General features: G+C 45.1%; 1 protein-coding gene across 1 annotated transcript in view; it reads left to right on the top strand.

The window, feature by feature from the left end:
- Positions 1-24,655, top strand: part of MDGA1 (MAM domain containing glycosylphosphatidylinositol anchor 1) — a 139,387-nt gene that overhangs the window by 56,738 nt on the left and 57,994 nt on the right. Inside the window, exons 5-8 of the mRNA XM_083857414.1 lie at positions 2,065-2,197; positions 6,889-7,158; positions 7,552-7,881; positions 11,162-11,455. Of these exons, the coding sequence (XP_083713540.1) occupies positions 2,065-2,197; positions 6,889-7,158; positions 7,552-7,881; positions 11,162-11,455 (1,027 nt within the window). The remainder of the gene's footprint in view (positions 1-2,064; positions 2,198-6,888; positions 7,159-7,551; positions 7,882-11,161; positions 11,456-24,655) is intronic.

Below are 24,655 nucleotides of genomic sequence, written 5' to 3'. Positions count from 1 at the left end.
GAGCACATGCCAGGGATGGGTGGGAAGGGAGGGCTGAAAGGGCAGCTCCCTAGGGCACCTGTTCCATCCCAAGCACCTTTCTGCATTCCCAAAGCTGGGCCAAGAGCACATTCTGCTTGAGTTTGATTTCTGAGCAATGCCCCAGGCAACCTTTAAGTTAATGTAGTCATGTTCATATTTTATTGAAACACACCATCTCTGTAGGTCATGGAAATGGGCATCCAAATGGAAATATTCAGGGGGATGAGGAGGGAGGAGAGAGCTGCAGGTTAGTGGCAGATTTGCAGAAACACTGTAGGTCAGCTCAGCTGTTTGGCCCTGAAGACAGCTTTGTGCTGTGTGACTCCCAACTAGGACATCCTTGGCCTTGGAGGAAGCCACCATGGGCTCTTCTACTTTTCACTAGGCTCAGTGTAATTAACAGGAGACATTGCCTAATAAGAGGATTTCTTAGGACTTGGGATATTTTCTCTGGCTAAATAAGGCATCTGGCAAAAATTCACCATGTTGCAGCATTAATGTTTAAATAACTCAGCGTGCTGCAGCTCCTGTCAGGCAATGCTCCCGACACGATGGGTCATTCCCAGCTCTAAAAGAGGGTGTTGGGGCTGCTGTGCTCAGACAGGCATGCCCTTGCAGATTTCTCCTTAACATCAGCATAAGCCTGTAAGTTTGGATTGGTAAGAGTTGAAGTTAACAAAAACACATATCTGCAACACCGTTGGAAGGGGAAAATCTTGCTGGAATGATTAACAAAGTACCCCTCACTGGAGTTTGCAGTGTTGTTTTAGAGATGAACCTCTATACAGTGTCAGGTTTGAATAGGCTTTTACATTAAAAATGAGGTGAAGACTTCACTGTTTAAGCTTTTTAAAACTTACTTGCACTGAGGGTTTATACACATATACCTAAATTTACTAATCAATAAACAGGATACATATGACCCTGTAAGTATGTAGATGACATGCATATCATAAATGACATAATTTATGCCATAATTTGTTGTGGCATAGCAACAATTCTCAGGGGACAGGACTTTCCTAGGGTTATCAGTGTTACAGGTTTTATCATTCTAATTTGCTCCCTTCACATCCTTGTTCTCTGCATATTAGCATTCCTGAGCTCATTGCCCAGTCCCTTGGGGTTGTCCTCAGGAGGATTTGTCATGCTGACACCTCCTCATGCTTGTAGGCAGTTATGGAATGGTTTCTCCAAGAGATTTAGACAAACACAAGGAGAACACAACAGCAACAAGCTGTCAGCAGAAGACATACGAGTTGCAGGGTGTGCAAACCATAGGATGATTCTCAGAGCTTTCTGCATTCCATAAATAAAAGTCTATAGAACATGTCTATTGTAAATGTAACAACTTGATTCTGTTTCTATAACAAGCCAGTAACTAATGGAGTGCAGGCAGTGATTTTATTTCTTACCTTAGAATGAGAAAAGGCTATCAAAGTCTCTGCAGTCACTCTGGATTTACATCAGCATAAATGAGATTAGAATCTGGAGAAGAGGGATCAGAAAGTTTTGGAAGTTCTTTGGGTATTTCTCTGAATATTTTTTTCCTCCTGTACTGCAGATTTCTAGAGCATAACTGTTGAACTTGTCATATTTAGGCCAGCATTAATGCCTCAGTCTCCTCTGATTTACTTTGGTTTGGTAATGTTGAGTCCCCAGTGACTTCCTTTGGGTTCCTACTGACATCTCCGAGTTAGATCTCGGGGTCTGTTCTGGGATGGTTAAGGTTTGTCATGTTCTACAAGATGTTTCTGGCAGTAGTGGATGAGAAATTATGCCCAGACCAGTTTGGCAGTGCTTTCAGGTTACATCAGTCAGTTAATGGCTGTTTCATGAAAACTTGGAGGTGAAATGACCACTGCAAACATTTTGTGTCTCCTTTATAAAGAGCTGGGGGGGGCGGGGCAGGGCTTGAAATCTGCAGAGTTCGCTGAGGTTTTCATGGGATCTGCTGGTAATCTGTAAACTACGGTACAGGATATGGGCTTGGAATGATGCCTTGGACACCTGTCTTTTTTTGGCCCTATTTTTCCTAAATCTCAGGGTGAAACCAAAGTCCTGAAGCTGAAGAACCTTCGACCCCAGGATTATGCCAGCTACACATGCCAGGTGTCTGTCCGCAATGTCTGCAGTATCCCTGACAAATCCATCACCTTCCAGCTCACAAACACCACAGGTAAGAGGGGACATGAGGGGTCCCTGAAGCCCTCTGACCCTTCACCTCCTCAACAGCCATTACTCCTCCAGGAGGATAAGACAGCACTCTGTCCAGGGCCTGCAGCAGCTCGACCTCTTTTATGGGGCTGCTGGGATTGCAGATCCTTCACATGCAATTCTTGTGGCCAGGGCTGCTCTAGTTTCTCTAGTTTCACTTAGCCACTGCCTTGGCCAGGCCTGCCATGAGATCATTAAAACAGACTTCATGTAGGTGTTGAGGCACTATGTAGCTTCTAATTCCTACACTATTTTATTTATTTATAATTCTAAGTGACTTTAAAAATAGATTTGATACAGTCTGGAGTGGGGCAGTGCTGCAGGAGTTCTTACAAATAATTCATCCATGTGTGACTCCAGCCTGGTTTGCCAAGCTGTGCTCTAAGCACCCCCCAGGTAATGGGCTCTGCTGGTGCCAGTGCTTGTGGAAAGCATACATCTCCAGTGCCTTCCCAATAAATAAATTTTACACTCATATTCATACTGGCAGTGCTTGAGGGTGCCTTCAGTTGTGACCAGATTCAGTTTGGTGCTTCTTGCTTGACATGCAATAAGTGAGCAATAACTGAGTGTCACATATCAAATACTGGCAAGGACTTGATTGCAACCTGTCCATTAAAAAAAACAAAACCATACACACAATAAAAAATTCCCACCTGCAAAGCCCCCCATGTGTGTTGAGTACTTGCAAATAATAAATAAATGTCAGGAAATTGCTTCCAGCCCTGGGGTATTCCATGATCAGAGAGAAAGGCATTGTAGCTGTTTGAATTATTCACCTTTCTAATATAACACAAAGCAGTTTGCATCCCCTGTGTCATCTTCATGCAGTGGAAACAGAACTTTTTTTGATGTTGTTAACTGTTGACAGGAAATTGTTGATACTGTTTAAATTATGTTTATTGATCTGAGTTGAGTTCCAGGGTGCTGAACAATAGTTGCCTCATTTTATGTAGGAAGGAGAAAAATAATGAGCTTAAGAAAGTGAATTATAGCTAATGTCAGAAAAAAGTATTCTCTTTGTAGTAAGATCTCTGAACATGCCTCAAACAACTCACCCTATTAGCTGAATTTCTCTTAGGATGAATGTGTAGCAAATGTTGAAATATTCCCTTTAAAAACTTCTGTTCATGATGAAGAAAGGGATCTTATACAGCCCTTTTTCTCTGTGTACCTTTACCTTTGAAGAGTTAGAAAATCAAATTTCTCTTCATGTCCACTCCCCCTGCTATCTCAAGCACAGGGAAACTACTCTTCATTTCAGTCCAGCCCCTGTACTAAGTGAATGGCGAAAACGTATTTTCAGGTTGTACTCGATGACAAGTCAGCGATATGGCTCAATTTACACCAGCTTCTTAAGGACATCTATCTAGGGGTGGGTTTTTTCCCTGTTTTTTAATTATAGATGCATATTTATACATAGTTACATACAGTGGAGCCTGGCACTACAAGCTCAAAGGGGCCATGGAAAATGTGTTCTTAGCAAATTGTATTAAAAGTTGGCAGTGAAAATGAAGCTGGCATTGCAGTGTGAGCAGGGCTTGTGTTAAATAGCACAACTATATTTAACATGAAATATTATATGGGTTACTTGCCCTGTAGGTAGTATTGTGCATAGATGAGGAAATATTTAAATGAAATTCTTTAATTCTCTCCTCTTTTGCTGAGGTCTTTTCTGTTCCGCTTGTGCTTTCACAGCTTCTCCAGACTTGGCTGTGCCAAGAATCCTGAGCAGCTTCACTCAGGATGCCTTTGCCTTTATAACTGAGAAGGGCCCAAAGGGTGCTGAAAAGCTTGGGAATTTCTCTTTCTTAAATATTTATAGTCCAGGTACTACAGACCTTGAGGTGAATTGGTGGATCAGGTCAGCTCAGGCCAGGAGAATCTCCTCAGCTCATTTGCTGTTCTTCAGCTGGTTCCTCAGTGTCCTTTGGGAAGATCATAGTCTCTGGTAAGGAGATAGACTTCTCCCAAACTCTATTCAAACTCCCTGCTTGCAGCAGGGAATGGGTTCTTGGTGGGAAGGAGATGTCTCTGCTCCCTCTCTGTTCTGCTGCTGTTGCCTGGCTCCAGAGCAGCAGGTTGGGTCTACAGAGCCACAGGACCAGCTCAGCACCAGGCTGCCATCACCTGCTCCAACAGGGTCAGCTTGACTTTTCCCCCTTCCTCAATTTCTGCAAAATTAAGCAGCTCAGCTGGTTAATTCTCCTCCAGTTTTACTGCAGCAAATTGGACTTCAAAGGGAATTGAAAGCGATTCTTTGTTTTTAATGGTCCCCTCGCTGCTCGGCAGACTCCGCCAGCAGGTTTTCTGAGCCAAGAACAAAAGGAATTGCCACAGGTTACAAATAAATGAGAATCATCTCCTGCATAACAATGTCTGCAGTGTGTTAACCTCTGTCTGCTGATGGGAGTGGGAGTGGGGACTGGTAGCCCATGCAGGCTGCCACAGACAAGGCTTCATTTTGGGGCACGTCATGAGAGCTTGCTTCCTGGAGCTGTGCAGGTGGCAGATTTGCAGTTTCCCTGCCTCATTATGCATACACACATAGCCTGCCCTGATGCAGTACTTGCACCAGCATATCACCTTTTTAACATGCTGCCTTGCCCAAAGGTGGGTAAGATATGTGTGGGTCAGATATTTGCATATCCAACCCTAAATCTGCAAGAGCCCTAAATCTTAACCAGAGCCTGCAGGACCTCTAATCTGTGCTCGCCAACTCTGACACCTTCTCTCTGGACATGGGCTGGACTCAGGCTTTCTCTGTCTCTGACAGGGATGGATGGAGATTCCCAGGCAAGATGGTGCACCTGCCAGTTCGTCTTAGCACTGTGAACCTGAGACCAGTCCAATGTCCGAGGGCAGAAACAGCTCTTTGGTGTCAGCTACACTGAGTTAGTGACAGGAATGTGTCCTGCCAAACCTCAGTGAGTTCAGCTATTGCGTTTCTGGGCTTCATACTGTCTCATGAAACCATCTGGAGCTTGGTGAGGATGTACAAATCCTTCCTTTGCTATTTAATAAGCATTAATTAACCCTTGCACACCATTTACAAGACTCCTCCAAAGAGACCTGCTAAAATCTCTTTGAGTGCAGGCTGTGGCCTCCCAAAATTCAAAGGCTCCAACTACTGGCCTCAAAATGGCCAGTGCAGGTAGCAGAAGAGCCACCTTCTTCCTTAGGCATGGCTGGCTGCCTCTGACACAAAATAACATGTGCAGTGGCCAGGGAGGACATTATATTCAGTACACCAAAGCAATATCCCAGCATAGCAGTAGTTGTGCTACTAAATTATGGCACTGGTGCTGAGGAGAGAAGAGTCCTCCTCGCCTTGTTTGTATGGGCTGTAATTCAGAGATCCAACACAAATCCAGCACAGCTCATTAACACAGGGTCCAGGGAGAGAAGAGGCAGAAATAATGATGCCGTTAAATCAGGCTTCATGAATATGGAACAATGTCTTATTTTGCATTATTATGGCTGTTACTTAAAACATACTCCCTGCTTTTTTGCTGGAGACTGCTACTTTCTCAGCTCCGTCTGGATGGAGCCGGTGCTAGTGCTCATAGAGGCTTTGAAAGACTTTTCATGGAATGAAATAGAGAATACAAAGGGAAGGATTTGGTTCAGTTCCTGGAGGGGGCTGTAGTGAGAAGGGTAATAATACCAGAAATAATACCAAAAACCAGGTACCAGGGCATTCAAAAGAAAGGTTGTCTAGACACTTTGATCAGTCTCAGCTCAACTGAATGTGAAGGAGAATTGCTGTGATTGTGATAGCCCCCAAGTGTACAGAAAAGCATTTTAGACACCTGAAGGAGATTAAGAGCAGGTTCAGGGCTGCTGTTAATGGTCTGTTAAGGAGCAGACAGGTCCTGCTCCTCCATACCAGTCTCTGAGCTGCAAGGATTATCTGCCTGGCAAAGCCTTTGTCTCTCAAAGATGTCTAGTTGGGTGTGAGAGATGGAGAGGCGTATCATGGGATAGCTGAGGATAGCTTTTTCTAGTCATAGACCTTCCCTAAAGCTTACTTCTTAAGATGGAAACTCTGAATGAGAGGGGTGGTTTAATGCCAACTGTCCTTGAGCACAAGCAGTGATTGGGTTCGACCAGGCTCCTTTGAGGCAATACTTTCTCCTTCACCTCTCCATCAAGGCTACAAAGGCCTCCATTGCCCTTATGCCTGGCTGCAGTTGTTTGTGTCAGGAGTCAAGGAACTGCAGGCCTTGGGTTTTTCACTGCCAGTTGTTGCCTGCTTGCCACCCCAATATGTGCAGAGTGGGTTTATTGGGCTTTTCTTCTGACCTGTATCCTAAGCCATAGAGAACCTGCACTGAGCACTCACATGTCATAGCTGCTTTGTGCCCCAGTCCTAAGCACTACTGGTAGAGTATTTTCTGGGGCAGTGTAAGCCCTTGCCTGCTCTGTTTCCTAGTCATAAAAGAGCAGAATGTTCTCATTCAAAGACATGGTAATGATCATGCTTTAGATTCACAAACACCTCATATTTGTAATCAATTCATAGATCTTTCCAGCTGTCTCTACTCAAACCAGCCATCAACAAGAACAAATCATAAAAAGTATGAAGCTGTGCACAGACAAGTGGATGGACCTTTCTCAAGCTCTGAAGTGTCCTTCTTTGTGCTTTTCCAGCCCCACCTGCTCTGAAGCTCTCTGTCAATGAGACTCTGGTGGTCAACCCTGGTGACAACATCACAATGCAGTGCTCTCTGACAGGTGGTGACCCACAGCCAGAAGTGGTTTGGTCCCACTCTCCTGGCCCAATGCCTCCCAACAGCCTTGTGCAAGGAGGCAACCTCACCATCTGGAGGATCCGTGTGGAGGACTCAGGCTACTACAACTGCACAGCCATCAACAATGTGGGGAACCCAGCAAAGAAGATTGTGAACCTGCTAGTGCGGTGTAAGTCACTGTTTTTCTCTGGGCATGTGTTTTCAGGGAGTGGGGGAATTGCATTCCTCCTGGCTGTTCTTGTATAGCTGAGGGCGAATGTGATATTTAGTAGTAATTAATATTCTGGAGAAGTGCCTGTGCAAGTTTCTCTGCTCCCAGACCAACAGCTGTGCAAGCACCACTTGCAGCTTCATCCTGGGCTGTAGCATTATCCTGAATTGGATGGTCCCAGACTGCCAGATGTGAGGCCCTTGGGACATTTTGTGGGAACATAAGTGGGAGAGGTCTTTGGGCAGATTTTGCATGGAAATGTTGCCTTCCTGAGGAGCAAAGAACAGTTTTCCTGTCCTATGCAAGATACTTTGGTATCCCTAACCAGTTTTGCACTTCTGTTCATCTCAGCCATGAAGAATGCCACGTTCCAAATCACTCCTGATGTGATCAAAGAGAGTGAGACCATCCAGTTAGGCCAGGACTTGAAGCTCTCATGCCATGTAGATGCTGTCCCCCAGGAGAAGGTTGTCTATTCGTGGTACAAGAATGGAAAACCAGCCAGATTCTCTGACCGGTTGCTGATCACCCGCAATGACCCCGAGCTCCCACCTGTGACCTGCAGTTTGGAGATTATTGACCTGAGATTCAGTGACTATGGCACCTACATGTGCGTGGCTACCTTCCAGGGAGCACCCATTCCCGACCTCAGTGTGGAGGTGAACATCTCCTCAGAGACAGGTGAGCCTCTCTCCAGCAGGTGGGGGCCCCAGAAGAGTGTTTGGCATCACTTGCTGCCCCACAGCCCATGCCTCTGGCTTTTTTGAAGAACTTCACATGCATGTTTTGAATGCTAGGAGAGAAAGGTCTTACATCCCTCAGGCAAGCACTTGGCTCAGATTGGAGATGGGTAATAGTTACAACTTCTCTACTTCTCTGTCAGATGTATTATGTACCAAGCACATCTTCCTTTATATTTTCTCCCTGCGAAAAGTCCAAAGTGCACTCCAGTCAAAGCTACAGAGATAGCTTTGCAGTGTGATTGTTCAAACAAACCTCCACACTGTGAAGGAAAGAAATGGTGGTGGTATTTCAGCAAATTTCAAGTGTCCCTTTGTTTAGAAGAGAGTAAAAGAGAAAGAAAGCTGCTCTTCTCTTTGGCATTGTTTATGAAGAATGTACATTTTTTCAGAGTTGTGTCCAGGATACAAATTTTGTGAAGACGTAATGTTTGCTGGATTGCAAATGCAGTCTGTCTTGGGCACTCTCTGTAGGAGTCCCAGTGTTATAAATGCTTCCCCCTAAAATCAGGATCAGAGCTTCATCCCATGGCTCAGTGAGGACAGGACAAATATGTCAGTGTTTATCAGTCACTTTGGGGACTAAAATATAGAGTCTCAGGGCTGTCTTTCTGTTTCTGGGGAAGTGGTGGGTCCAGCTGTGCTCTCCATTACATCCATGTCATTGTGCAGCCTTTCCAGGACCATGAGGATACAGCACAAAGCACTGCAATAGTAATCTGATGGGAGACTCCTCAGGGGACTCAGCTGCCCACAGATTTTCACCTGCGCCTTCACAGAATGTCACTTCTAAGTCCCTGGTTGTGCTGGATCCACAGGCCAGGCTGATCTCACTCTTGATCCTGAATGCTGCTCACTTCAGCTGCCCAGAAAAAAAATGCTGCAACTACTGTTGATGCTTTGGGAAGCCCTTGTCTCCCATTAGCAATACTGGGGCCAGCCTGCTCCCCATAGGATTGCATCCAGTTCTTGTTGGCAGCCTGGAGACTGAGCCCTGACTGTGCCATGAATCCGCTAAACACTGGAGAATGGTCCTTCCTTCTGTGGACAGCCATGCCAGCTGACACCAACCCTGTTACACCAGCAGGGAGCAAATCTGGGGGAACTCACCAATCCTGGTGCAAAATTGGCTCTCCCAAACTTATGTGGCTGATACCACCTGGAACAATTCTTTTTGCCCAAGATCACTAGATGGCAGAGTGCAGTTGTGTTAGGACTCCAAGGTAGGAGGCTGTGAAGAGCTGGGAGACCCTGGATGATTCCACCGAGAGGCTTGGCAGTGTCTGTCAGTGCAGGTGTTGGTCCAAGCACCAGCCAGCTGCTGCCTTAAAGAGGTGTCTGTGGTGACAGGTTGCCCTGTGCCTGTCTGGAAGAGAGTGAGTCCCTTATGCTTATGTGAATAATGCCAATGAGGAAGGGAAGGAGGGCAGCCTGGGACATTTTGGAGCCTCTCTTTGGCAGCCTGGACCAGCAGGACTGCTTTGTGTCTCAGGGAATGAGAACAGCCATCTCTGCTGGAGCAGCCCTCCATGCAGCAGCCAAGGCTGTCCAACATGCAACATCCCCACAATCAGCAACGAGCCACCTCTAACATGTGATTCCCATATAAAACACCAGGTTTTTTGCAGACCACAGGATCAGAGCAAAACGACAACAGCAGTGGCTACATGTTTCCCCACTGAGCTAAGCCTGAGCTCATCAAAGTGGCTACCTTCACCGAGCAGCTCCAAGGAGATAGCTTTAATTAAAAAAAAAATCTTCAAATGCAATTTACAACTTTACCTGTGGAGAAAATTGCTGCTCACCAGGTGAGCGGCTGCCTGCAGCGTCAGCACTGAAAGTGCTGCCGTCCTTTCACACCAAGCAGGACAGGGTGTGATGAGATTCCCTAGCCCACAGGACACCTGCAAATTGAAAATGTGGCCTCCCTGTTGTATAGGGAGGTCACCGTAGAGGGAGATTAGGTTGGATCCATCCTAAATTTGTTCATAAAGAGCTGCAGGCTGTAACATGTACAATTACCATAGCACACTCTCCTTTGCTGGAGCTGAACTGAGCTAATGTTGGTCAGACCAGCTTGTTACAGCTTCTGAAGTCCTATATTTTGATTTAAATGGAAACGAAGTACATGGCCCTTGCATTTATGGAAGTGTCAATCCAAGTGTTGCCACTGTCAGCAGGAAGGGCTGAAAAAGGAGCTTTCAGAAAAGATTGTGACCATATTTACTTCAGCTGAACTGTTGACTCTAAACTCTAACACAAATAAATTGTCAATATTGTGTGTGGTTTAGCACAAAAATCACCTTCCTGAGTTCTTGGTGGAACTGGGGGTGTGAACAGCAAACCTCTTCCCACTGACATCTCTCTATTCACTGGATTTCTTTGTTTATCAGTAAAGTTTTGCTTGTCAGTTGATAGCTGGATATTTCTTTGAGTGGTACTGTGCCTCCAACTCTAGCCTCAGCTTGGCAGCAATTCTGCTGGGTGAGCTCTTCCCAGCCTCGAAGAGATGCCAGGAGTGATTGTTGCTGGGACCCATCTCTCACTCAGATGAGCCAGAGGTTTATTATGTGAGAAATTCACAGTGCATTCACCAATAAAAACAAAATACATAATAAAAGTAAAATATGCAATAAAAGTAAAATAAACAAAGACATAAACAGAGCTGACTCCTTGCTGTGGTTTAGAAACAAACAGGGGTCTTGGACCTCTGAGAAGGCTGGAGATGTGATCTACAAATACTTACCCTTTAAGTCTTGGTTTTGATCTGACATGGATAAGGTGTCTAGATACCTCAGCAGATATGACTTCTGTTTTTGGCCAAAAGACTGCAGTTCTACTTGAGAAATTCACTGACTAGAAATTGAGAAATTGATCAAAGAGGCTTTTGCCTTTGTGTTCCCTGATGCTGTCCCTGCAGCTGGATAGCATTTTGCAAACAGAGATATGGGAGCCTGGAGTCTGCCCCAATACAACTGGCCCTTGCCACTGATACTGGGACACACTGTTGGAAAGGCTGGAATCTTCCTTGGTACCCTGAAGCTCCAGACCCTGTAGGATAAGTTGCATGGACAGTGTGTTCGTAGAGGAGTTGCAGTGTGTCAAGTGAAAACCTTTGGAGTTCAAGGCTGTTGGTGTGACTCAGTCAGAAGCCTCTGAAGAATACTCCTTACTTACTGAAAACCCAGTGCAAAATTATTCCCTTCTTGTCTCTCTTTTAGTGCCACCCACAATCAGTGTCCCTAAGGGTCAGTCCACCATCACCGTGCGGGAAGGCTCCAGGGCTGAGCTGCAGTGCGAGGTTCGAGGAAAGCCAAAGCCGCCCATCATCTGGTCCCGGGTAGATAAGGAAACCCCCATGCCTTCAGGGACAATGACAATGGAGACATACGATGGGAAGCTGCACCTGGAGAGCGTGAGCCGAGAAATGAGCGGGACCTATAAGTGTCAGACAGCCAGGTACAATGGATTTAACATCAGACCCCGGGAAGCCCTGGTGCAGCTGAACGTGCAGTGTGAGTACAACACAGTGCTGGAGTGCCTGCCTGAATGAATGCCTGTGTACACAAAAGCCCGGGGGCTAGGCAGGGTTGACCTTTCTTACTGGGCTGAGCAGACACATCTCTTTTGTCTGGGGACCTTTGAACAGTTTATATTTAACTGGTCAGGCTAGACTAGGCTAAGGGCAGGGCACCATATGGCAAGCATATTGCAAGTGGAAGGAAGAGGTGTTTGTATTTGAGCGCAAGGCTTTCTATTTCCGTGTCAGGGGATGAGTGCAGCTTTACCAGCTTTATGTGTGTATATGTGTGTGTTTATGCATGTATATATGTGTTTAAAACACCTTCAGGATATATTAGTAAGTTTGTAAAGTCAGGTACTCAAAAGGTAGAAAATTAATGTTATTTAGACCATTTCCACGCCGCAATGCTTTCTTCAACTTAGTTACCCCTGGGTATGCCTGAATCATTTTGCCTGAAAAGCAGTGATAGGTAGACCTAACAGGGAATATATGCTCCCAATGATTTTCATGCAACCAGGCTATGAGTAACAGGAAACTGATTCTTAGCAGGTATGTGGGGTGATTTCGGCTATGGGTGGTTCTCCCAGCCCCACTTGAAGACAGTATTTGTACACAGAGGGTGGGATCCTGCATTGGGTGACACCTCCATCCTTTCCTTGCAGTGGTTTCTCCCTCCAGAGAAGTGACTGATTAGCTCCCACAGCCGTTGAGGTGTGTTTTGACATGCAGCAGTCTGTGCTCTTTCTCTTACAAGACTTCAAATCAGACTGGGGGAAGGCAGCCAGATAAAATGCCTCAGCTCTCTCTGCAGCTCTCATCCCATTAGTACCGTGAGATTGTTGAACACTGGCAGAGTACTCTGAGCAGCACAGATCTGACAGGTGTGGGGTGGGCAGGGAACAGGTTAATTTACACCTGAGCATGCTGCTGTGGGCTGTGACTGACGAGCCTCCACACACAGCACAGCAGCACTCATTAGACATGCTGCCACACTTCTCCCAGGCTCGCTCCCCAGGAATAAGAGAAGTGAGACCAGAGCAGACAACCTGGCTGAAACCAACCAGACAAACCACTCACAGATGTGAGGTGCTGAGAGCACAGCAATAACAGAGGTGTATGAAATCCTGCAGGCACTTTGAGTATTTGAAGAGCCTCTTTTAAAATTATCTCTGTCTATTAAGGAGTGTGTCTGACTTAGATTATAGGATGAGATAGGGAAATGTGTGAAGATTTCCAGGCAGGTAAGTATGTGTGGAGAAGCTTCCCTTAAGCAGAGTGAAAATGTGCATCTTGGTTTGAGTTGTTCAGGAGGGCAGCCTGCTTCAGTCATATGGGACTTGAAGGGACATGGCAGTGAAGGTAACTCTTGGTCACACCAAGAGATGATGAGAAATACAGCAAAATTTCACTTGGGAGCAAAGACCATCAGACCTGCTAGTGTCCCTGGTTTGATGTTGCTGTTTGAAAGCTGTGTGGACCTCGCTTGACCCTCACTGCCCCTGCAGAGGGAGCAGCAGTGCTGAACTTGGGTTGAATTCAGTCTTACTAGGTGGTCTGGAGGGGGATCACAGACCTGAATCTTGGACTGAAGGGGAAGGACGGATTCCCCACACAAAAAAAATGGTAAGTGCAAGCCAGAAGCTGTCTGGGGTGGAGACTGTGGTGTGACCCTCAAGAATGCAAAGATATGATGAACTTCTGTGTAAAGAGTAGCTGAACATCCTCTTCCTATAGCTCTTCCCATGGCAATGCTTTATTGTGATTTTGCCCAAGAAATGGTCATGTAGTCCATGTGCCAGCCCACCCAAACAGCCCCCTTGAGTCTTGTTAATCAGTTCTGTGTACCCTTAGTGAAAGGTGGGTTCATGCTGGGTGTTTGTACACCTGAGCTGTCTTCTCCTGCCTGGAAAACATGGAAGGACTTTATGGTGGCACGGCCATTCTGTGCCTCAGCAGGCAGCTTTGGTGCTGTCAAATGCTCCTTCCATTAGTATGAATAAGAAACTGCAAACCAAGAAAGTGGGGCAAAAATTGCCCTCATCCCTTTTACAGCCTACTCCCTTTCCCTTCATGCAGAAAATAGACCCAGAAACAACACAGTCCCTGTGTATCCCTCTGCTCCGTGTTCACGCTGCTGGAAGGATGTGGGTGCTGCTGTGGTTAATTGAAACACAGCTTTCCAGCGTGGGCAGCTCATTAGTTCGCCGGCTTGCTCTGGAATCCTCATCTTATTGGAAATGGGGATCGTGTGGCTCCTGCAGCCTCCGTGATGAGCGATGTCTCCCCTGGCCCAGGCGGCGCATCCCGTCGGAGCGGCGCTCCGGAGGGGCGCGCATCCTCGGGGCCGCGCGCGTGTGTGCGCATCCCGCCCGCCTGTTTGCGCCGCCCTGGGAGCGCCTCCGCAGCCGCCGGGCCCCGGGGAGCCGCGCGTTCCGGATGGTAATGCGGCTGTTTCTCTGATTTGCTCCAAAGCTAAAGTTGCAAGATCAATACAGCAGATCTGATTAGATGTCAGAACCTGTTTCTGTGTTTCCCCTTTCCCTTGGTTTTCTCCCTTCATCCTCATGCATGTAGTGTTTGTATTGTAACAAACTAGTCCAGAAATAGGCTTTTCCAACTGCACTGCAATAGTGGAAAGAGAATAGAAGACAAAAAGAACAAGTCAGCTGTCAAAAAAGGGTGTTTGGGCTTTTTACTATTTTTTTATATTTAGAAAGCAGAAAAAGTTGTTTTTCTTTTTGTATTTAGAAAGCAGAAGAAATTGCTTTTCTTTTAGCTTGTGAGCTGAAATTGTCTGTCATCAGCTCTCTGATAGGATGGATGATCTGTTCCCTGGACTTCTTGGTCTGTAGTGTAGAGCTTTGAAAGATTAATAAGTTTATGAAAGTCTGTGCATCCTTATATCTCTGTGTTTAAGATGAAGAAATGTTGTATAAGGGTTAGAGCGAGAGAATGGGCTTGTCAGAACTCCTGGGAATCTACACTTGGATTGGCAATGTCTTGTCATTTTTTCCTGTATCTTCAAAACTGGAAAAAAACTGACCCATCTCATCAAGGATTTGTGAAGCATAATAAACATAGTACTTCAAAGTCTTGAAATAAAAATATTAATGGAGTGGCAGAATGCTGTTAATAATATCAGTGCTATCACTGATGCTGTTACTTACCCAGGCTGTTTTTCAGGACCTGGTGCTTGAGAAAATGCCAGCACAAAAATGAATCCTCTGCAGAGATGTGTTTAAAATCAAGGCTGGGCCACCCTGTGTAGGGGAACTAGTCTAAGGTGTGAAACACACACTGGGCTTGAAAATGTGTAGCAGTCTGGGTTTTGGAACACAATAGTGTCATTTGAGCTGATATGTATGAGAAGAGGAAAGAAAGCATGCATGTGTGGATGAGTTAAAAGGATGCTCCTTAGACACTAATTTAGCAAGTATGTAACAAAGAATTGAAAGACGTGTATTAGCCATTTAAACATAAAAGACTGGTCAAAACAGTATTTCCAGGAATTACAAAGGTTAATAGTGACTCTAAGCTCTGGCTGTTACTAGAGGTAGCCCTTGCAATGACTGCCTTACCATGGTGAATATGCCATTTGCTCTGTTAGAACCTCATAAAACAGTGTGGTGAAAATTGCAATATTAGTACATTTTCCTGCTTGAATAATATTATGTCAGCTCTGATGCTTTGCCAGTCCTGAACAACATCTCATAAACTACTGCACAGCTCTGTCCAAGTCCAGCTCACCCCTGCACTCCTCATCCCACCTGATTCTCCATACATCTAGTCCCATATTTTCCTGCAGATGGGTTTATCCTCCTTCACAGCACTCACGACTTGCTGTCTCAGGCCCACACTTGACCATTTGAGTGGCTTCTCCCTCTTTGGATAACCATCAAAACCTGGTAGAAGAGCCCCTGTGTCATCTGTTGAGTTGTTACTTACTTCACCAAGTTCTGAAGATGAGATAAGCAGATTTTTGCTGCCATTTTTGTCTTTGTGGAGGTTTAGGTGTCTCTGAGTGCCCAGTGAAAGAAGAGTAGGAGGAAAGAGGGATACTTATATAGGGTTGACTTTGTTTTTGGTAGTCAAGTCTGAAAGTTGGCCCTGTTTCCCATGTTGAGATCACATAGCAGGTGAAGACTTAGCAGGACGAAAGATCAGAAAAGGAATTAACCTGAGTATCATCTTCTCTGCAATATCATGGCCTGTAAATTTTTCCTCTCCTGGATCTAAAGTAATAGCCCATGATCACATGTGATTGATTTCCAAAGGATTACACTTAGTGCCCTTAGATAAAGTTCTGTCACATCAGGCAGCGGGTGGGTTATTGTGCTGTATCTTCAAAGCATAGTGAACGTTAGGTGTAATCAGGAAGGCAGACTGGCATTTGCTTTGGAGATATGGTTAACAGGATTTCAGGAGCCATTTAGAGTCCTAGACACAGGCATTGCTATAGGGCTGGTGACTAGCAGGTCTGGCTCTGCCCTGACCTGGAAAACTGCCAGAACACGTCCTGCTGGGGCATCTGTTGCTGTTGTCACTTTAACTAATGTTCAGGTAGGCATAGATATGTTTTCCTATTCAAGCTCACACACTGGCAAATGTTATTCCTGGTCACACACTGTTGACTCATTCCTCTTTAAAATCCTGCTGAACCCATTGGCAGTGCTGTACATCAGGCAGGCAATAGTCAGCATCAATTTCTCCTGTTATCTATGTAGCAAACACAAGAGTGGGGAGCAGGGGAGGGGGTGATACTGTAAATAAGTAAGAAACATTGCTGGATCCATGCAACTGGAAATGGAAATGCATTAAACTGTTTCGATCAACTGTTGAAGTCATAGCTCAATGTCAGTGTTTCTTGCTGGTGCCCTGCCCCCTCCTGAAATATAAGCTTGGATATTAACTGCTCTCTTGAAAGTGCTCTTGAGACATGTTTTGGGCATGCAGATGTTTTTGCAGAGTGGCTAAGACTGAGCTTTTGGCTTCTAAGAGATCCCTGCAGCTCTCTCTGCTATGAAGGGAGTCAAAGAAAAATGAGACTGTCAGGGGCCAGAGCTGACCCCTCTATCTGTGGCTGAGCTGGCTTATCTGTCTTGCTGCTTGGCCATGTGAGCTGCACTATGGAGCCATCTGCTAAGAATTTTAGACCTGGTTGGTTTAATTTCTGAGTGTATTTATTTATAGTGACTCTTCTGTTTTCTTTATTACTTTCATTCTTGTAGTGGCTGGAGCTTTCCTACTCTTTCATTCATGTTTCAGTATTGCTGTTCTCCATGGTACAGATCTTGCTGCCAAGAGAGGGAAACCTCAGGCTCTCCTGCCAGCTAGAGCTCTGATGTGTTCTGGTTCATTTTACACCATCAGAGGCTTAAGAATGAACTGATGTTCTGGGGCAAGTGTGTCTGTATTCAAAGTGAAAGGAAAACTGCACCTTCTGCAAGTTCAGTGTTTGCAAACTTAGAGACTTTAATTGGTAAAAAGAATAAAATAATTCATAGCCATGGGCATGATACTGAACCACTAGTCTTAAGAAAGCCTGAACTGGTGGTTAGGTTTCACTTTGATGGAAATCCTCCCTGCTTATCCCTAAATAAGTTGTATAGAGGTTTATGTGACTGAGCTGAAAGTATACATGTTATTTCTGCATCTCTCAGAATACACAGCACCCCTCTGCTGCCTCTGTTAAGAGCAGAGGATTTCATTCCTGATTGTCAGCACACTTCTTTCTTCCAGTGTTGTGATTGGGATTAAGCTCTTTAGAGTTTGTGTTTGTGCACACAGCCCTGTCCTGGGTGATATGGTGTTAGGATTGCTCACTCTGCTTCCTAATGCCCCGGCTGCTAACAACTAATTAGAGTTGTCAGTCTCAGGAGAGGCTGAAGTTTTACTCTGTCATGGCTGTAAACCCAAATGGCCACAGTTCAGAGAAAAGTAAAACCACAGAGACTTACAGCTGGCCTCAGATTTGTTATAACAATTATCATCTGTTGGTCCTGGGGCCTGATACATGGAGTCAGTGACAGTGCTTACATCAGTTTAAGATTGGGTCCTCACACAGGCTTGTACCAAAACTTACTGTGTGGGACTCGTTGGCCCTACCATTGTGACAGCCTCACAGCATTGAGGGGCAGATAATCTGCCAGGCTAAAGATGCTTAACTAAACCTTTTTTCTTTGGAACACCTTTATGTTCATACAGCAAAGGACTTGCAGTGCATTTTGTAGCATTTGTTACATGCAGCTTTAAAAACAAACAAACAAGCAAACGAAAACCCCCAAACAACCGTATTTCACAGGGTAAAGCAATTTGTATGAATTTTGGCTAGTCTGAATTTTTGTTGTCAGTGTTTAACAGTTGGGTCTTACTCTGCAGAGCTGTGGTCTCTTCTCTGCTTGCTGCCTTGTGGGGAAGGTTCCCATGTGCTACCACTCACTTGGATTTCTTGGGAAGTTTCCCTTGTGCCCTGAGAGCTTTTCCGATTTACCTCTGTGATTGAAATTGGTCTGACAGAGTATGTCTGCACGCTGTGGTGGCCAGGAGATACAGGAGACTTGAGGCATAAAGCAAAAGGCCCAGATGGCAGGGGGATTTCAGATGCCAGGGAGCAGATTTTGCGAACCTGGCATGTCCAGTCTGTGGCACCACACGTCAGATCCAAAGTTCAGTGAGGCCTCCTCACTGTGCCCTGGGTAAAAGACCGTGAAAGAAGAGAGGAAAATCCCCAGATATGTGCGTCAGGAAGGCAGGAGCCTGCCTTAAAGCTGGAACCTGTGTCTACTATGTGAGATTGCAGCCCACCTGTGCTGTCATTCAGCTTCTGTGCAGCTCATTGCTCATCTCTCAGTTTCTCTGTGGTTGCAATAAAAGGCTGAGTAAAAGCCTGTGTGAGAGCTCCTCGCCTAGAGAGATGAATTTGTTTGTTCAGAAGCGAACCAGTTTAAATCGGTTAATCCATTTCTCGGATATTGTTGGGAGAAACAAATACACGTTCTATAATCTGCCATTATCCTGTTTTTTGGCCAGACTGCAGGAAGAGCAACTTAATTTTATTGAGAGAGACACATTCAAGCTGTACAGTTTTGTCAGGAAGGGAGAGACAAGAGCTGTATAGACACAGTGGATGGCAGACAGTCTTGGTCATGTCTCTGTAAATATTTGCTCACCTGTGCCTCTTTCAGGGCTGAACACCAAATCTCATACTGTTCTAATGCAGACATTCCTTCTGCATTTCCTGCCATGGCAGCTATTTTCCTCCTAGGACCTAGGTATATATCAACTTGTTGGGATAAGAAACAACTCCAGAATCCTCCCAAATGCTCTGTGCTGAGCATCCTGCAAGGCTGTGCATATTTGGGTCTCGTCCACACATGTGCTTGTCTTTAAGTCACAGGAGCATATTGCTGCCAAAGGACTGTCAGGCACTTTCCCAGTGCTTCCCATCTTGCCATTCAGAGGAAACTGCTTTTCTTTTGAGTCCTGTTATTGTCTAGGCTTAAACCATGGGTAAAACCACCTGTATCAAAGTCCTCAGCTGACGATACCCAGATTGCATCAAGACAGCCTGGCTGGAGGGAGAGGTCATCCTGGCTCTGCTTCTGTTTCTGCAGGGATGTAACAAACACTGTGAATACTTTTGCCATGTGCTTATCTCCAGTCAGTAGGTCAGAGATAGTGAGTCTCTGACACTGCAGCTGTTGCTTTCCCTTTGGGCCTGTGCAGCACCAGTACAGGTCCAAGAGACATGGGAACTTGGCCAAGGCAGAGAGAGCATTTTGGATCCTGGAATGTGGGGTTGTGGGATATTTTCCGCTAAGGGTGATAAATAGGACTGGTATCTGAGTTCATGGGGAATCTGTTATGGATGGGAGGAAGATGAAAAACAAAGGTAAAACTTGTGGATTGAGGTAGGAACAATTTAGTGATTGAAATACAGTATTATATTAGTAGTAATGATAGTAATTAAAAGAGAGAGAGAGAGGGGATAAAAAGGCGAAGAGAAAAATAAGTGAAACACAGTGCAATTGCTCACAGCTCACTGACCAATGCCCAGCCTAACCCCAAGCAACAATTTGTGCCTCTCAGCCATCTCCCCCCAGTTTATATATTGGGCATGACATTCTGTGGTATGGAACATTCCTTTGGTTTGTTCAGGTCAGCTGTCCTGGCCATGCTCCCTCCCAGCTCCTTGTGCACCTGCTCCATGGCAGAGCATAGGACAATGGAAAGTCCTTGAGTTAAAGCACTGCTTACCAGCAACTAAGACATCAGTGCATTGTCAACATTATTCTCATCCTGAGTACAGCATTGTACCTAAATCAAAAACAGAGCACCAGATACTACGAAGAAAATTAACTCTGTATGGGCTGAAACAAGGACACACTGGCTTCAGCAGTCATGGTGCAAGGGAAGTGGAAAATTGAGCAAATTAGAAAATTGCTGTCAGCTCTCTTGTTTTGAGCCTGGGGCACAGGACAGGAAAAGAGGGAATGGCTTGTCCCTATCAAATTCTGCCTCTTGATGGTGGAGAGAGAGAGATGCCATGTTTTCACTAGGAAAACCAGGAAGTCACCAAGCTAATAAAAATTGTGATTCATTTTCTCATGTTAACTCTCAGCTTCTGCACAAGAGCCTGAGGCACGGAGTGAAAACACTGTCCATACCTGCAGGGTAGCATAGGCCATCAGATCTGACACAGGACCTGTGCCAGGGAAGCAGAGATCCTTTTCCCCCTTTTCCAGAGAGAGCTATGTGGTGCCATGGGATTGTGCCGATGCCTTTGTTTTTCTACCAGGATTTTTGGGCTGTAAACCATGTCAGGCAGCACCTATGGCAGTGCAGGAGCAGATTCTCATGCTACTCTTCACCTGCTCCCTGGATTCTGGAGTTGGAGCAGAGCTGTTTCCTCAAGCCCAGGAGGACTGGAGGATTGTGGCAGACATATGGAAGCAATGCACAGAATTGTGGTGGCACTTTTGAGGAGGGGACTTATGCAGGGAAGCCCCTGAGACATTCCTGATATGAACAGAAGCCCCAGTAGAACACTGAGCACCCTGGATGTGTTTTGAATTAGCCATGACCATCCTGACCCCGAGCTCTGAAACAGCACTAATTACATTCACCCCAACAGGGAAACTGTTTAAATAAGAATTAAGTTTCAGGGGTGCTCAGGCTTCTCTACACTCCAGTGAGTCCCCCTGTTTTCATTTCTGTGCTGGGACACATTACAGGGAGGTTGAGGGCTCCATTTTTAGCAAGGAAATGGGAACTTCTTGGAGCTACCTGTGGAGCTGCTCAGTGACTAGTTTTAGGCTTTTTCACTTGGGCCAGTTTCTGAACAAGAAACTGTTTTTTTCTTTGAAGCCAGAAAATAGTGCTTTCTCAGTGAGCAGAAATTATATTTCCAACATGCACCCCTTCCACCCTGTTTCACTTCATAGAGTTCCTGATTTCCATTCTTCTTTGCCTCTGTATTGCAAACACAAATAAGCACAAATGTGTGCACACTCCATCCTTATCTCAGCTGTTGCTTCTGATTCAAATATAGTTGCCCTCCATTACTTGAGGTAAAACAGCTGGTTTTCTTTCATGATCCCAGTAATGAACTTGCATATCCATCATTGGTACCAGGAATTGATAGACATGTTTAAATTTCCTATTTGCAAGCCTACCTGTTGCATTTTGTTTAATTTTGAAGTCCTTGTTTCTAGGGTCACATGTGGTCACAGGAAAGCATGGAAATTTTTCTTACTGTTGCCTGGGAGGAAGCTGACTTCTGAGACTGTTCATTTAGAATCATAAGATTGGAAAAGACCTTCAAGATCACCTCTGGCCTGATATTACTATGGCCACTAAACAATATCACAAAGTGCCACATCCTCTCATTTTTTGAATACGTTCAGGGATGGTGACTCCATCACTTCTTTGTGTAGCCTGTTCCAATCTTGACCACCCTTCAGGTGAAGAAATTTTTCCTAATATCCAACCCAAACTTCCCCGACACAACTTGAGGCCATTTCATCTTTGTCCTATCACTACATGCCTGGAGAAGAGACTGGCCCTCATCTTTCCACAGCTTCCTTTCAGATAATTATTCCAGATAAGATCTCCCCTGAGCCTTCTTTTCTCCAGATTAGACAACTCCAGCTTCCTCAGTCACTCTTTGTAGGACTAATCCTTCTAGGACTCTTTGATGTCCTAGACCATTCACGAGCTCTGTTGGCCTTTTTGTACATGCTCCAGCCCCTCTTCCAGTAGTGAGGGGCCCAGAACTGAGCACTGGATTCAAGGTGAGGCCTCACCAGTGCCCAGTACAGGGGAACAATCACTGCCCTGGTCCTGCTGGCCACACCAGTGCTGATACAGGCCAGGTGCCATCAGCCTTCTTGGCCCCCTGGACAGACCCTGGCTCATGTTCAGCCGCTATAAACCAGCACTCCCAGGTCCTTTTCTGCTGGGCAGCTTTCCAGCCACTCTGCCCCAGTCTGTCATGCTGCAAGGGGTTGTTGTGACCCAAGGGCAGGACCCAGAACTTCATGTTGTTGACTCTTGTAGAACTAGTCTTGGCCCATCAATCCAGCCTGTCCAGATCCTTCTGCAGGGCTTTCCTACACTCCAGAAGATTGATACTCCAACCCAAACTGGTGTGTCTGCAAACTGACTGAGTGTGCCCCTGATGTCCTCATCCAGATAATTGATAAAGATTAAACAGAGCTGTCCTCAACACTGGGCCCTGGGGAGCAGCACTTGTGGCTGGGGTTTTTTGACTCCTGGAAATGCAGGTTTTCCAGCCCCAGTATCCCTGGAGCTGTAGGCATTTTGCTTCTCTGAACCCTACCACTAATTGCAGCTTTGGACAGAGCCTGAGGCCCCCAGTACCATGGGGCCAGATTAAGAAAGATGTGGTGAGATCAATGTTGGTGCAGTGTTGTGCTCTCCTTGGCATGCCTTTTCCAGTCCCAGTATCCCTGCAGCTGTAGCTTTCATGGTTGTCTGAACCCTAAACCTACTGCTGGACCAAAATGGCAGTTTGGGATTGAGACTGAGATCTCAAGTTCTACAGGTGGCCCAGATTAGAAAGAAATGGAAGGGAAAACAAGATTCTTGATCTGTTGTGACCTGCTGTCACAGGTGATGAAATGAGTGCTGCAAATCTCATGCAAATATGCTCCAATTCTGGGCACAATTTGGCCAAGCATTTTACAGGAGGATTTGTTTGGAATGCCAAAACTAACAGAGGTTCCCAACAGCAGCTGTGATTGAGGTTAAGAGAACAATGAATGACAGTAGCATTTGCACTGAACAGGGATTTTTTTTACAAAGTGCTGATTGTGAGGAGATACTCCACTGTCCTAATCACAAGCTAGACTACAGTAGCTAATAACTTAATGCAATATAGATGAGCTTAGTAGTGCTAAGTCAGCTGGGATTTTCTGAGCAGTTCATAGTTTATGCATAATACAGGTCCTTCAGCCAACATCCTGGCACGCTGTAAAATGGAGAAATAGGGCTTGAGGGAAAGCTGGGTTGCTGGAGAGACTGTAGTGGATCTAAAGGGATAAGAAAATGGTGGCAGTTGGCTTGATCAGAGGAAAACAGAGCAACTCAAAATAGGGTTTTGTGATTTGGAAATCTTTCTCTTCCCCTTTGGCTGCTTGTAATGAGGCTCTGCAAAAGTCCATACTTATGCATGGAAGTGGGTTTTCATACTGATTCACTTTCTAGGAACCAACTTACATGTATAAATGACAAAATGCAAATGAAACTACCTACAAATTTTGAAGAGATGAGGAAAGAATTGAGTTTTGTGTTGGGGTGGTTTTTTTGTTGTTGTTGTTTTTTTTTTGTTTTGTTTTGTTTTTTTTTTTTGGTTTTTTTGGGTTTTTTTTTGTTTTTTTTGTTTGGTTGGTTTTTTTTAAAAAAAAAACCTTTGGAGAAGCTTATGTGCTTCAATCTGCTTATCCAAAATACTGTGACTCCAGATTCCCAATCACTGTGAGAAAGCAAGAGGTCTTTGAATCTCTTTCTGATAATTTTGTGCTGTTTATTTGAACAAGTGACTTATTTATATGCCAAGCATAGTCCCTATCACTGATGGAGCCAAGCAACAAGGAGAGTTAACCTTTGTGCATCTAAACATTTGTGCATTTTCAGTGCAGCATCTCCTCACACTCTGAAGTGACAGAGAATTCAGTGTGTTGCTCAATAAGTTGTTCCAGTGATTTTTTGCCCTCATGGTTCAGTTGTCGTCACTTAATCTAAGCCTGTCTCATTTCAGTTTCCAACTACAAGCTCTTTTTATGCTTTTGTCTTCTCACGTAATGAGCTATTTGTTATCACCAGTCTCTTCCTCATTTAGTCTCAGACACCAGAACAAGTCATCTCTTAGCCTTTTCAGTATGCAATCCAGAAACAGTCTCTTTAACCATTCAGCACAAGGCATGCTTTCCAGACCTGTATTTATTTTTATAGCCCTCTTCTCATTTTTTCTCAACATCATTCTGTCAGCATGGCCACACGTATTAAACAGGCTTTCAAAAATGATCTCACCAGTGCAGATGTGATGCCCATCTTACAATATGTTTAGTAAACTTTGGCTTAATCATCCAAGGATTTGGACATCTTTGGACTACAGAATTAAGCTGAAAGCTGATGTTAATGGGTTACATTAACTCAGGCTCCTCTTGGAGTCATTGTCTCTTTCCTTGCAAGAGTGACACATTCTTTCCTCAACAGTTTTCTTGCAAGAACCTTTACATTATGACCTTTAAAGGTCCCTACCACCCACCCCAAGTTTTCTATGGTTCTGCGAATATCCAGGACAAATTGAATAATGTTACCAAGAGACTATTCCATCAGGCAAGCCAAATTGTCCTGTAAGAGGTACTTCTTTAGTATGTTATTTACTGGTACATATTTTGTATCTTCTAGAAATGTTGGTTCTTATCCTGACACAGGTGCTTAGGGATGGAGATTGTCAGTTATCACTGCCTTTGTGTGGGAATGAAGGAAGCAAAGCCCAAGCCACGCCCAAAGTGTGCACCCAGGCACATCAGCTGCAAACAGATGTCAGGTCATTCCGACACTACAGGTGGTTATGTGCAATGTCGACTACACAGCCTGAACAGGGCTTTATAATCGATATACTTTAGCTTTGCCAACCTGCTCTCTAGATCTCTGGCCTTGATGA

The sequence above is a fragment of the Zosterops lateralis genome (assembly GCF_965231275.1).
Source record: "Zosterops lateralis genome assembly, chromosome: 3".
Lineage (NCBI taxonomy): Eukaryota > Metazoa > Chordata > Aves > Passeriformes > Zosteropidae > Zosterops > Zosterops lateralis.
This window is presented reverse-complemented; position numbering and strand designations above follow the sequence as displayed.